This window comes from Heliangelus exortis, chromosome 2 (assembly GCF_036169615.1).
Source record: "Heliangelus exortis chromosome 2, bHelExo1.hap1, whole genome shotgun sequence".
NCBI lineage: Eukaryota > Metazoa > Chordata > Aves > Apodiformes > Trochilidae > Heliangelus > Heliangelus exortis.
In genome coordinates this window covers 51,467,389-51,481,049 of record NC_092423.1, presented here as the reverse complement: position 1 = coordinate 51,481,049, position 13,661 = coordinate 51,467,389, and the positions used below count along the sequence as shown (strand labels likewise).

Here is a 13,661-nt window from a genome sequence, read left to right as displayed (position 1 = left end):
AGCTCATACTTTAGGGGGAACCATTGCTTTCATGCTGAGTGTTGCATTTCACCTATCACTGTGTATCTAATTGATGGGTCAAGGTCTGTGTTTTAAAGCTCAGCAGTGAGGGATATGTTTTTAAATGTGTATCACATCTAAAATCCGAAGTCTTATTTTAAAATGTGGCAAAGCTAGTTCTGAAACATTACCTTTTCTCCTTCTATTGTTTTTCCCTCCTGAAATAAAGCATTTATTAAAATATTTTAAAGCCACTGCTCTTACTCTTTTATTCCTTTCAAAACCATTTTGCTATGAAATTGTTGAACATGGAGTTTTGTTTATTTGCTCCCCTTTAATGACTGCATTCAATGAGTGCTTGAGTGCCATAACACTAGCTTTTCTGATGGTTTTGTTCTTTCAGATCTCCTAACAATTAAAATATATATTCTAGGTGGATCTGCTGGGAATAGGTAGGACAGTTGAGGAGAGATATCCCTAGAGATGATGTGCCACATCACAACACAGAATACTAATAAAATGTTGAGAGCCATCTGTCAGAGGCAAAAACCCATGGTCAGGGCCTATCTTTAAATGAAAAATGAAATGACACTTGCCCTCTGCAGGATTAATATATTTGGTTATTGGCCTCTCCCATCCCCCTTTACCTTTTTAAAAATTTCTCCATCCTCTAGCCAGGCTTTGTGCTCTTTTTTTTTTTTTTTTTTTCAAAGTCAGAGAAAATCTTTTATAGCCTTGCTTCTTACTGTCTGTGTGTGGTGGCTACCTAGTTTTATTTTCTTATGTTTTGGGAGGACCTGGGGGGCTTTTTTGGAGGACACGTTAGACATTGGATATTCTGAGATGGCCCCAGGTTATTTAGGTAAGATCTAGTTCTTCTTGTCAGATGCTCAGTAACTCAGGTATGGTGCTCTGCCCTCTTCTTCCTCAGTAGCCATTTACAAACTGAGGCACCTGGGGATCAAATCCTTAGAGACATTAAGCTGCTTAGCTCCCATCTAAACAGCATTGAGGCTCCTTCATGATAGGAAGTTTACTCTGGAAGTCATTTTACTATAGAGGATCCTCTGCTATTGGTTTGAAAGGCACTTAGTGTAAGCTAGTCTATCCCATATAAGATTTGCTGCCTTGCAGAAAAACAGAAGGTGTGATATGCGTCACTTTTATCTGAAGATGATCCCTGAAGACAAAGTGTTAAGACGAATAAAAGACAACTTTATTAAAACAGTTCAACATTGCAAATTTTACGAGGTGGGCTTAGAATTCACAAAGCATAAGAGCCTTGTTTATATTATCCAGAGATCTGGGCTCTGTACATTTCCTGTCTTGTAAGTTTGTGGGTTTTTTGAAACCTTGATGGCTGTTAACCTAAATGATTCCAATCAGAGTGTGTTCCATGCTCTCACAGTTCCTCAGTGACACGGGTCACTGTAAAATAAATGCAGCGCACCCCCATACCACTTACTCGGTTCTCCTTGTGATTAAAAAAAAAAATAAAAAGGCAAAACCTGGCTTACACCATGACCCCCATGTACAGACTTTTAGACTTATGAGCAGTTGAATCTGTACAGCTGTACAGCTGAAAACATAGGAACTCGCAGTGGGAGGGAACAGAAACAAGCAGAAGAATCTTTTAAATCAGTTTTGTCTCTAGAAAAATCCTAACATGGAATGGCATCCTGGATGCTGACCTTTCAAGGTCTCTTCCATTCCCTTTTCTGTGATCATGACAGTTGTTTTTTCTGGTCATTGAGCTTAAAGGCAATACCTACTAAAATGCTTTATTTTGGGACTTTTGTTTTTAGATCACTAAGAACAAGTCATTACTTAGCATGAAATTAATCTCCATTTTGCTGTTAGAAAGGTTATAGATTACCTTTTCTAGATGGCATGAAAAAAATCTGGTTAATGGTCCTTTTTTTCCTTCTCCTTCTCTCTCTTTCAAATGACTTTAATATTCCCTTCTTTAAACTTTTTGTTCTGTTTAGGAGATTTCCTGTGGAGGCAGTGAAAAATGTCAGCATATAAAACCAAGTATCATTTAAGTATACTTGTTTTTCCATTTTAATGTACGAGTAGAAATGCCTTGCTGGAGAAGCACAGGTTGTCCTCATTTATCTTAATGAGATGTTGCTTCACATCTTTCCTTTTTTCAAGGTGCTTCTTTACAGGCGTAGTAGAGCTGGGATTTTTTAATTTCTTCTGTATTAGCACCAGCTGAACAGGCTGACTGGTTTATGACTGGGGTTGTGAATCTGTTGCTGATTCACTTACATCTTTTCATTTGGCATGTGAATTCAAAATGCTCAGGTTTGTTCTTTCTGTTACCTCCTGGGTTAGATGGGTCTTTGTATCAAGAGCTTTGTCCGTTGGCATGCTCGGCCCTGCACTGAACCTTATGCCATAAACTGCTACCACTGCCTTAGTGTGCAAAATAATACTGGATGTGGTGAACTGGACTTTGTCACTCTGAATAAAGTTCTCCTGTATTTAAACTTTCAGGGCGTGAAGATACTTGACATGATCTCCAAGCAAAGAATTACCAATGTGCCTCGAGACGACATAAGCCTTCGCCCAGACATGTACCCCTGCAGCCTTTGCTGGAAGGATAATTTAACGCTGATTATTGGCTGGGGAAATTCAGTAAAGGTACAATTACCTGTCTTTGTAATAAATGCTTGCTGTTATCACAGACAAACAGAGGATTATTTCTAAAAAGCAAAGACAATCGAAAAAAATAGAATTTGGTTTGACTACAGTGTGCAGAACTCCTGCTGCCATAGAAATGTCATTGGACTGACCCTCATGAAGAGGAGGAGTGATAGACACCCAGCAGTCAGACAGATCTCTCTGTGTGAGCACACAGCAAATGTAATCCTCAGGGACACTTCTCTCCTGTGTGCCTTGGAGAGTTTTCCTCTTTTGAAAGCTTTTAGTGGGCTGTTGAATTCGTTTCTTTACATTAGCATTAAGGAAGAACAATTTACCATGAGGTATTTTGGGAGAGGATTCTTTTGGTAGGCTGAGGAGGTTGCGACTGCTAAAACAGCCACATGATTTTAGTAGAGGTGGGGTGGTGGGACAGGCTGCTTGGGGTTTTATTCTGCTTTCAGCAGGGAACTGGCATTTTGAACTTGTGTGCTGCAGACTGGCTATGATTTGCTCAGACCAGCACCTGACATGAGACTTTTACAAGCCTAATAACAGACTGCTACATCACTGCACAGTCAGAAATTAAAAATGCTCTTTAAATGCAAAGAGGAGGGTAAAGTGAGGTAGATGAAGTGTAAAAAGCTTTTGAAACATTAAACTTAAGAGTTTTACAAATGAGAAGGTATGTCATAAGTTTGGCATCTGTCTTCCCCCTTGTGTCATGTGTGCTTCACCACATTTGGGTATTTGCATTTCTTCATATGTACATATTCTCCTGCTGTTACTTAAAGTTACAATAGCATAATTCTTACTGAAATTATAAGATAGTAAAGGCTCAGTGTGAGAAGATACCATAACCAAACTCCACATACATGCTAGTATGAAGAGATCTTAAAGGGCAGATGTTTTCAGATTTCTCATGTGGCCCATCATTCCCTCTCCCAGTGTATTTATAAGGCTTCTTCAGTGATGCATCGTCACTGTTTTCCAGCCTTTGTTTTTCAGAATACAGAAATACACATCCAAGAATGCATCAATAAGAGGAGGAGTTTCTGGAAAGAGCAAGTATAATTTCAGGAATTACAGCTTCTTCATCATAATGATCCAAATCTCTGTTTCCTAGATTTGCTCAGTAAAAGAACGTCATGCCAGTGAAATGCGCGACCTTCCAAACCGCTATGTGGAAATAGGTATGATAGTATGAATGCACTTTTTCAAAAATATATAAGCTTTAAAGGTCTGTATTAACATTCTAGCTTGGAAAAGCTGTTACAGTTCAGAAGCAACATATAGATATAATATAAATGTTTCCTTGTTTGTAGTTGGTGAGATTGTCATAATATCCTTCTGCGTAGTTTTTTGGGTTTGTCAGTCTTTTTTTGGTTTTGGTCTTTTTATTTTCATAATTCATAGAGAGTCTTAAATTATGAGTATTCAGGCAAGATCCTGACTCATGTCAGATTAGGATGGTGAATGGCATAGGTGTATAATCTGATTTCAAGAAGGAAGCATTTTAAAGTAGCATCTGAAAATAAGTAGGAGTCTTGTTAAACTCTGCAGGTACTCTGCATACTGAGAGACAGTGGCAGGCCTGACAATGAAACCAGAAAGCTATTGTCTGTTTAAGATTGCACGATCCTCAACAAAGTAATTAACTTTAGAATTCTAGGATATTCGAAAGAAGTCAAGAAGATCTGTCTTGAGTTTTAGCCTCAGATCTTTTACACAATCTTTTCTAAATGTTCCTATAAGTAGCTTTCAGAAAACAATTAAATGGGGTGGTTTACATAGTGACAAGTGAACCAAGGCAACTTCTACTTCAGCTGTAATGTGTACATGGAGGCAACTAGTCTCATGTGACTGTCTTGCATGACTTAATGTGAACTCCAGTTTTGGAATATAAAAATAAGAAGCCATCATCAGACAACTTAGGCACAGACCAAAATATTAAAGATTTTTTTGGAAGTAACTTTTTCATCTCACATTTTTAATCTTAAAATCTTTTCTGTGTTCCTGAGAGCTGGCATTTTATCTCACTTTACCTGTTAATGATGGGCTTGAGATTTTTCTTTATGGTTTCAGGTCAAAGCACTGAAACAGCTCTGCCAAATGCTGTCAGCAGCACTCATTGAAACGTGGGTATTAGATTGGGAGAGAAAAGAGACAGACATTATTTGTTCAAGTCTCAATATACGTTACAATACAATAGCTTTTGATGTAGTCACATAGAAGGCTTTCTTGAGAGATTTGTGTCATGCCATAGCATCTATTTCAGTTTTATTTCAACTTCACTTTTCAAAGGCTTACCTGAAACATATGATATTAATGGACAGGCCATTAATACCATTAAAACACTAGCAACCAGTGTAGTTTTTTGCAAGATCATTAATATTCTAAGTGCATGCATAAGCTCGTACACATTTGTACCATGAAGAATTTATGCAAGACAAGAAGATCCTTCAGTGTCAGGGTAGTTGAATATATTTCAAATGGCCTGACTCATAGAATCTTGGCAACATTCGTAGAAAAAATGAAACTCATAACACAGTATAACTTCATTCATGTTTAGTGCTATGGGTTTGTTTTGTTTTTTTTCACTTGCTTTTACAATTTTGCACCTGGAATGAAAACCAGAAGTGGAGTGGTAAACTTTACACTCACTTCTCTGCTCATCAGGGGAATACGTTTGAAGTCCATGATAATGCAGTATTTTCCTATTTCTCAACAGTTTTCAGATTTATTCTCTGTTAGACACATTCTGAGGGCTTCACAACTGCACAATAGTATCATGGAAAACTGTGATGGCATTAGTAAGTCATAAATGCCTCAGGGATTTGCAGCCCAATGAATAAGGATTATTTGTAAGATTAGTTTTAAGATTAATTGTACAGGTCTCAAGCACTGAGATCTGCCTGGCATTTTATTTACACTTTTTAGTATATTAATAGTGTTTTTCTTGAGTGATCTTTTCTGTGATTATGTATGTTCCAGTTCATTGCGTCTGTGGGTCTTCATTCAAGGTTGAAGATAAACTCCAGTCAAATGTTTCTATTTAGGTTTAAATGTATGTTAGCTGAGCAGATCCTATCAGTTTAGCTCTGTCAGCTACCACTGTGAAGTAGTGTATTGATTAGGAAGTATTGGTATTGAATTACAGGCTTAACATAGACTAAATGCTGTTGTGATCCTTCTTAAAGAGTGCTTGACCTCTGTGCTCGCTCCTGATGGGTGTACAAAAGCTGTAACACTGTAACTTCTGGTATGAACAGGGAACCCTTCCCCAGCTGGAGCCTGTGAGGGGCAGGTTGCTAAAGAACTAATTAGCACTTTGCAGTTAATATGATGCCTTTTCAAAGTGAACTGGGGCATCTAGTCTTTGGTTTGTCAATTAGCTTGGTATTCTATTCACCTCTGTGGAGAAGTACTTCACCTCTGCCTCAGTTACTCAGGTTGTTAATGGTAGTGGAAAATAGAGATTATCACTGGAAGTCAGGAGAAGACTTGAAGTCAATTAGAGACTTCTAATTGAAGATAAAACTAATCTGAGGAATTTCAGTTTAATTCCAGATGCCAACCAGCCAGCAATACCTCTTGAGGACTAGTCTCCTCTCCATTCCCCCTAACTCCCCACAAAGTAGAATTTTGGTTTAAAGATCACATATTTTCTGGATATGCTTATAACAACACAGTTGTATGTTTTGTGAGAGAACAGCTTTATAACTGAGTAGCAAGTTATTGCCAAGCACTGGGATTGCACAGTTTTATCTGGAAAGAAAACATGGAATATTTAATTTTATTTTGTAAATTCTGATACTGGGTTCTACCATACCACTATTCTCTTTATATGAATAAAACTCAAAGCTTAATGAATGACTGTGATGAGCAGGAAATGAGCTGTATCTAAATGTCATCAACTTTATATTGCTGATTTATGTAAAACATTTCACTGAAGCAAGTCTGCTACGCACTGGGAAACCAATTGCAAAAAAACCCAAGAAGAAGCTTCTCACATCCTCTTTGCATTGCTGGTTTGACTTAGACTTTTGCTCGTCATGTTTTGCCACAAGCCAAACCGATCATTTAGAAATTTTTTTATAAAACTAGTCAAAACTATCAGACTGCTGAGTAATCTTCCCTGCTGGTTAACAAAGTTTTCTCAGTTCAATGTGCAATGTTCAATGTGCAAAAAAAGAGTTTTTCGGAAAGTTAACTTTGAAGCTTTGAAACTTAAGCTCCCGATGTCACCAAGGCTTGAAAGGGATTTCTTTAAAGGTTGTGTGTGTCTGTAGCTAGAGAGTTGTACAAGCAATTGCTGTATTTCTAAAGATGGTTTTTATTGCTATATGAGATGGAATAAGGTAAGATTATTCCATTACCACGACAGCACTTCCCTTTCGCACAACCTGACTACAGGTAAACCAGCATATTATAACACTGCTTACAGTAAACAAGACATATTTCTAATTTAATTGAAAGAGTAGACCTCACCAGATAGATGATTACTGTCATGATGAGGCAGTGGACTTTTTTTCTGATGTTTCTAATTAGTATGATACTATAATCAATAGATACTGCTTTGTTTTAGTAGAAAAGATCTTGCTCATTTCCATTTCATACTGGGATTAAGTAGTAATGCAACAGCTTTCAGTAATAGAGGCTTTACAGAGGCTTGATCTTAAGTGTTGATGTTTAGGGGTTTTTTGTTCAGTGATCATATTCAATGTACAGTATCACTTTCACTGCCCTCTGCTTTAATGAAAATTCTCATCCTCTTTGCCGTGTCGCATTCAAAATTATGTATGGAATGATTGATTAGTGGTTGCTAAATTTTCTCTAAGATTTTTCTGAACCTTCAACATTCAAACCAAAATCAATTTGCATATGACTTTTCTGACCATTTTGATTATAAATACCTAGTATGGGGTGTGAATTTCAAGTTTGGAAGCATCAGGTTTTTGCTAATTGATACCTAGAACCCACCATCGATACTCTACAGATTTTCCTGCTGAAATTCAAAGAGAGATAGTCAATTAAAATGCCATTGCAGTATGTATATGATTAGGTAAATAGTTGATTTCAAGTATACTAGTACAGGTGGAAAATTTACATGGAGTTCTAAGGTTATTCAAGCCTAAGTAAGGCACCTCTATGTGGGATACTTCACTGCTTCTCCCAGAAGTTTACAGTTCCTTTTGAATATCAGTTGACATTTCTTTTTCTGGGAACATCATGTACTTTTTGTTCAGGCTTCTATTCAGAGGGAGGTTTCCCATGGAAATTTGGATATATGCAGGCTTTTGCAGAGCCTTGAGGGAAATAGGAACCATTTGTAAAGAAATATTTAAATGCTGGTGCAAGTCTTTTCAGGGAAAGTATGAATGTTAAAAAAACCCTGAGATTTATATTTTCTTCAAGGATTATGTTGGGTAGTACACCCCGAAGTAAGGATACTCTTTTCTTTCAATAAGAATATACCATGTATATGTGTTTATCATTTGTGATTTACTTTTATCGATCTAAAGGCAGCTTAAATGATACCTTTTGATGGGACCTTTTCTGGTCCTGTAGCAAGAGCTGAATGCACATAGTGTGAAAAAAAGAAAGGATTTTGAAATTTTATATCAAGTGCAATTCATGCACATTGTCATAGCTACTTAAAGCACATTAGTTTGTATTCTATTTTGGTTTTCACAAACTAGCTCAGGAAAATCACTGACAGTGAAAATACCATCTTGGAAAAGTACTGTGGCCTACAGCAAATTTACATATACCTGAAGTATCTGGTTAAAAGGTAATTTGGGAATACATAGTGGCATCACCCCATCAGCTAACAGTGCACCGGAATTATCTGTAACTTGGGCCACTTCATGGTGCTTTGTAGCTCTTCTGCTGTTGATACACAAGTGGGCCATCTACTAATTAGCTGTGTATTTGCTTTTCCCTTTCTTTCTAACACAATATAGAATTTTAAAAAATAAAAAATTTCTTTTTCTCTTTCTTTTTTTCCGACATATTAAGTTTCATAATTTCATGTTAATTTTTCTGCATGCCAGTTCAGGTTCCTGCATATTCCCAAAAGACAACGTTGAAACCTTTGCTCCATTGAAATCAATGGCAAATATCTGACTGTAAACAGAATTTTCCTTTATAAATCTGGACTGAAAAAAGAGGGGCTGATTTGAATAAATTTTTTTTTTTGAATAAATGAAATAGATTTCTTTTAGTTTCAGTCCGCCACGTGTGTGGATCTTTAAATTCCAAAGAAATTTGCTTCTTAGAGTTTGAGTAGGTAATGTAGCATATATAGTTTTATTTCTGTAGTGCGGTGTATTTAATACGTTTTATTTAATGAACAATAAAAAATGATTTACAGGTTTTTTTCTTTTTGCCTCCTGGTAATTTGACAGCTGTACATAGATACTGAATATAGAATATATTCACTGTCAGCATATCTTCCATCTTTTTTTATGACAGGCATAAACATGTGTGACATATGGCCATAATACCTTGGTCGTTCCCATTTAGTTCAGTACCGTCTTCATTTTAATTGTTTTGGATCCTTTTCAAATTAACAGCATTTCTGCAATGCCTTTAGATTTGGATTCCTCCCCCCATCCTTGATCACAACAAAGTGTCCACGCAGTAAGTCATATTAACCTATTAGTTTTCTAGCTATATCAGTTTCAGCTATAACTTTTATAATTTTTTCTCAGTAGGAATTTTTTGATTAGCTGCATCAAAGGTTTTTGTCAGGTCAAGAAGCACTGTCTCTGCCAGCTATTCTTTGTTCAAGGCTGTGGCAACAGAGCTCCAGCATTGTGTTTCAACAAGGCCTCTTGAAGGAGGATGAGCTGAGAGAAAGCTTAAAGTGAAACCAAGGAAACTAAACTCTATTGAAAAACAAAACTTGGAAGTGATTGTTTTTATTTGTTTATTTTTGTCAAGCTTACTGCTTGATGGTAAATACACTGGCTTGGTTGGTGGACATTACAAACATTTTCACTGGCAAAGGAACTAAAGTTCCAGTAAAAGTCAAAGAAACGTTTTTTATAAATGTGCCATTCACCATGCTGTTTTCCTCTCTAAATCCAAAGCACTATTTTATATGCTTTTAAGAGCCTTTTCTTTTAACCTCTTAAAGCTAAAACAATAGATTATTTGCATATCATTTTAATTGTTATTATGGATTGGACTGTGGTTTTTCTTTTCCATGTTTTCCCTCCTGCCTTCTGTATTCTTTTAAAATAGAAAATACTAAATGGTAAACTGGGAATAAGATATATTATGTAAATGTTTCTGACGTGGATTAAAAACATCCCTCAGAGCAACATGTGACACAGTCAAAGTAATCTCATCAGTCTTGCAGGCTAGAACAAAATAATTGTGTACAGGATTACAAATGTGAACCTATTCTTGCCTAGGATAGATGGAGTGCTCTGCCCTTGTACTGTGCTTTAGTCCCCCAGTGATGTCAAAGTGTCAGTAGTCATTAAGAGAAAAGCAGTATTTGCTTATTCATTGAGAGACAGGTGTCAAATCTGTACTTCACTTGACACTGTTTTTTCTTCTTTGTTAGGAGGACAATTATTTCTCCTGTTCCTTCTGATTACCTTAGCTAAAGAAGATTGACTTTCTTTTTAGTTTCACTATTCTGCATTTTCTGTTTGCTTTGCTAAAAGTATTACTAGTAGTAAACATATATTATAGCTAGTAAACAGTAGATATTAGTATTGTAGCATTCTAAGCAGTAAGCAAAGAAACTTTTTTTTTTTTCTACTTACACTGAGACTCTCCTAAATCCATGTTTTAGGACAAAATTATGATTCATCTCATAATTTAGTAAAGGTTTGTACGTATAAGTTTTTCTAATTTAAGCATTCGGATGACATCTCTTTTGGGTCTCAGAAGAGAGGAGCCCACAAAAAGGGCATAACAGATGTTGAATGCTGACACTTTAAATCCAGCAGAATAAAATGGAATAGCTTTTTCTGTGGCAGGGTTCTGCTTTAGTGAGTCTTTTTGTAAATACAGTACAGCTCTTTTTCTTTCTCAAAATAGTCGTCATGTAACTGTCTGAATTTTGAGACCAAATTTAGTAAATTACATTTTTAGTTTTATGAACAAGAAAAGGGACTGTTTAACTGCATGTTTTCTTTGTGGTTAGGGTATCTGAAAATCTTCCTGTGATGTTTAAAGCAGTAGTAAATAATGACCTGTTTGTTTTCATATATCATACCAATAGGTGTAACAGATGTGATTCTCTTATGACCACATGACTTACTGTGAATATGCAAACCAATTAATATGTTCTATTTATTGTCTATTTTATTGTTTTTGGTTTGCATCCTGTTTTTCAGTATGATTACTGAAAGTCAGTCTGACCATTCATTTCAAATCTTTCATGTCTATCATGTCCTGGAGCACAAAGATTTCTCCTTGCAATCTTTAATGGAATTTAATCTGTGAAATGTAGTTTTTCATCTTGCTGATCCAACTGGGAAGTTTGTAGTGTTTTTGTATGTATTGAATCTTCATTTCTCTGAAGTGCTGCTGCATGCTGTTGATAGCCCCTGAAAATCAGTTGTGTTTTTTTCTTGGGGAGTAGTTAATACACATTCATTTATTTAACAATCTACTTTCTTTCCTGTATTTCAGTTTTCCAGTTTGACACCGAATTCTTTATCAGTGGACTTGCACCTCTCTGTGACCAGCTTGTTATACTTTCCTATGTAAAGGAGATTTCTGAAAAAACGGTAATTGCCTTTATGGAGTTTCCTCACAGCACTAAACTGCTCTGTGAGTTGGGTCTGAAGCTAGTCACACAGATCTGATTGTGAAAATATTTGTATTCCATGGTAGTGAACAATGCTTGAAACTTCTCTCACCTATAAAATGAGGTCAGTGGAGCTGGTGTTGAAGACTAATGTACTTACCTTTCAGAAGTCCTGTCAGGGTTCCTTTAGCTCTTGCAAGAGACAGAGAAGGTCTCAGTAGTCCTTCCCTCTCCTTTTTCCTTCCTTTTTACCCATCTCTATGTCTCCTTTTCTCACATTGCTTCTGCTGTTTCTTGAACCAGAAGAAAAATAATTGTCCTTTTTAATCGTAAGAGAGGCTTTCTAATGCTGCATTAAGATGCAGAAGAAATGAGAGTAGTGAGGTTGATCAGCTGAAGCAATACAAGTCACTGTGGTGGGAGTGGATGCACAACTGCGAGTGAGCAGTGTCATTGCCTCCCTTGCTTCAAAGACCCTTAGTTGCTTACACCTAGATCCGTGTGTAGGTAGGTAGAAATTAGAATTCATATCAGTTATTTTTACTGTGTGCATGCAAGAGCCTTGTCTGTCTCCATTTCATGTTGCCAAATAAAAGCCAAGGCAGTGGAGATCCTTGAAGTTGCAGTGTGAGAATGGCAGATGCTCGTCATCATCTCTTTGATAGTACATCTGCATTAGACAACCATCACCATAGTAACCCTAAGCAACTGGGTGCACAAGTTGCTAGGCAATGAAATGCTGTAGGTTCAAACAAATGCTTGAGCTTGCTGAAATCAATAGGGTTAGCTTCTAGCTCTGCTGCAGGATGTCAGATTTTTATTTCTTTATTTATACTAAGGAGACAAACAATGTCACAGCAGTGTTTCCCAAGAGAGTCAGTACAGTAGTCCTCTAATGTAGGGGAGCTGGTGAAAGAAAAAGGAGGCAAACAAATTGGGTAAGGAAGAGGGAGAAAGACCTGAACTGAAATGCTAGGCAGCAAGGAAATTGGGGAGCCACTGTTAATGAAGTAGCAGCATGGAAAAGCAGCCAGCAAAAAGGAGGTAGCTACTTATAAAGGTTCAGGTCATTCTAACTGCTTCAGAAAGGAAAGACAAAAAGAGGATTCCTGCTAGAAGTAGAACATAGGAAATAGATTTTTTTTTCCCATATGTTTGCTTTAAATTAGTCTTTTAAACTCCAAACACTGGACTTCGATAAAATCTCAGTTCTCTGGGTAACTCTACCAAGGAACTGAAAGCCCTCTCTTCCCTGACACCATGTCAGTGCCTTGGTGTATTGGGAACCCCTCTATTAGTGTCTTGGCTCTGTGTAGCCTGAGCTGCCTGAGCTTGCAGCAGAAATGCTGCTTGCTACAGATGTTTTTGGGCTGGAAGGAATACTGTTCTTCCTACACTTGATTTGAAGTGGCAGCTTCTTACTTGTTACAAATTGGATCAGAATCCAACTCATGGCTTACTTTTTTTTTTTTTTCTTTTTTTTTCTTTTTTTTTTAACAAAACAAAACATACAAACAAAAAAACAACCTTGTATTGTAAGAGTAAGTTGGAAAAAGACCCAACTGGTGTTGCTAATGAATGCATAGGCTAGAGTTGTGTAAATCCACTTCGTATGTCTTCTCATTTTTTTTGTATTTTGTTATAATTCACAGCTAGAAGTGGAAAATAAGGGAATGTTTTGGACCTTGACTTATAAAAAATACAGCTAATTGAAGACATCAGTTTCTCTGGGATGTTACTCTAAGATCATCAGCACAGCAGATTGATTTTTTTTTTTTTCCCCCCTACTTCTGCTTGGCACTTAAAAGTGCAAACTTAAACATTGGTTAAAAAAACCCAAGTTCTCTGTACCAGAATATTATTGATTCATGGAGATCTGTCTTTTCAGGGTTGAGCCCAGCTGAGAATATGTCTCCAATTTTTCTGTTGCATGCAATGGCTGACATCATCTGTGATAGCCCTGAAAAATTACATGACCAGGAGCAAGAAAACAGCAAACTCAGAGGAAGGGTTTGACCTGTGTCTTGTCTAAACCTCCTTCTCTGTGTTGGTCTGTTAAGAGAAGCAAGAGCAGGAGTAACTTTCCTTTGTGTTTCCAACACAATTATGCAGTTACAGCTACTCCATGGAGCAAAACTTTGCAAGTTGTATGGTTGGCAGCTGAGTACCCAATGCAAAGTACCTTTGGGAATGTTTGCAGTGGCTGAATTTCAGCCATGTTTGGAGATGATTGCTA

General features: G+C 36.9%; 1 protein-coding gene across 2 annotated transcripts in view; it reads left to right on the top strand.

The window, feature by feature from the left end:
• VPS41 (VPS41 subunit of HOPS complex) overlaps window positions 1–13,661 on the top strand; it is a 95,584-nt gene that overhangs the window by 50,761 nt on the left and 31,162 nt on the right. For both annotated transcript variants that reach the window (XM_071736144.1, XM_071736145.1), the window contains exons 9-11: window positions 2,503–2,649; window positions 3,776–3,842; window positions 11,308–11,405. In XM_071736144.1, coding sequence (XP_071592245.1) covers window positions 2,503–2,649; window positions 3,776–3,842; window positions 11,308–11,405 — 312 coding nt within the window. The remainder of the gene's footprint in view (window positions 1–2,502; window positions 2,650–3,775; window positions 3,843–11,307; window positions 11,406–13,661) is intronic.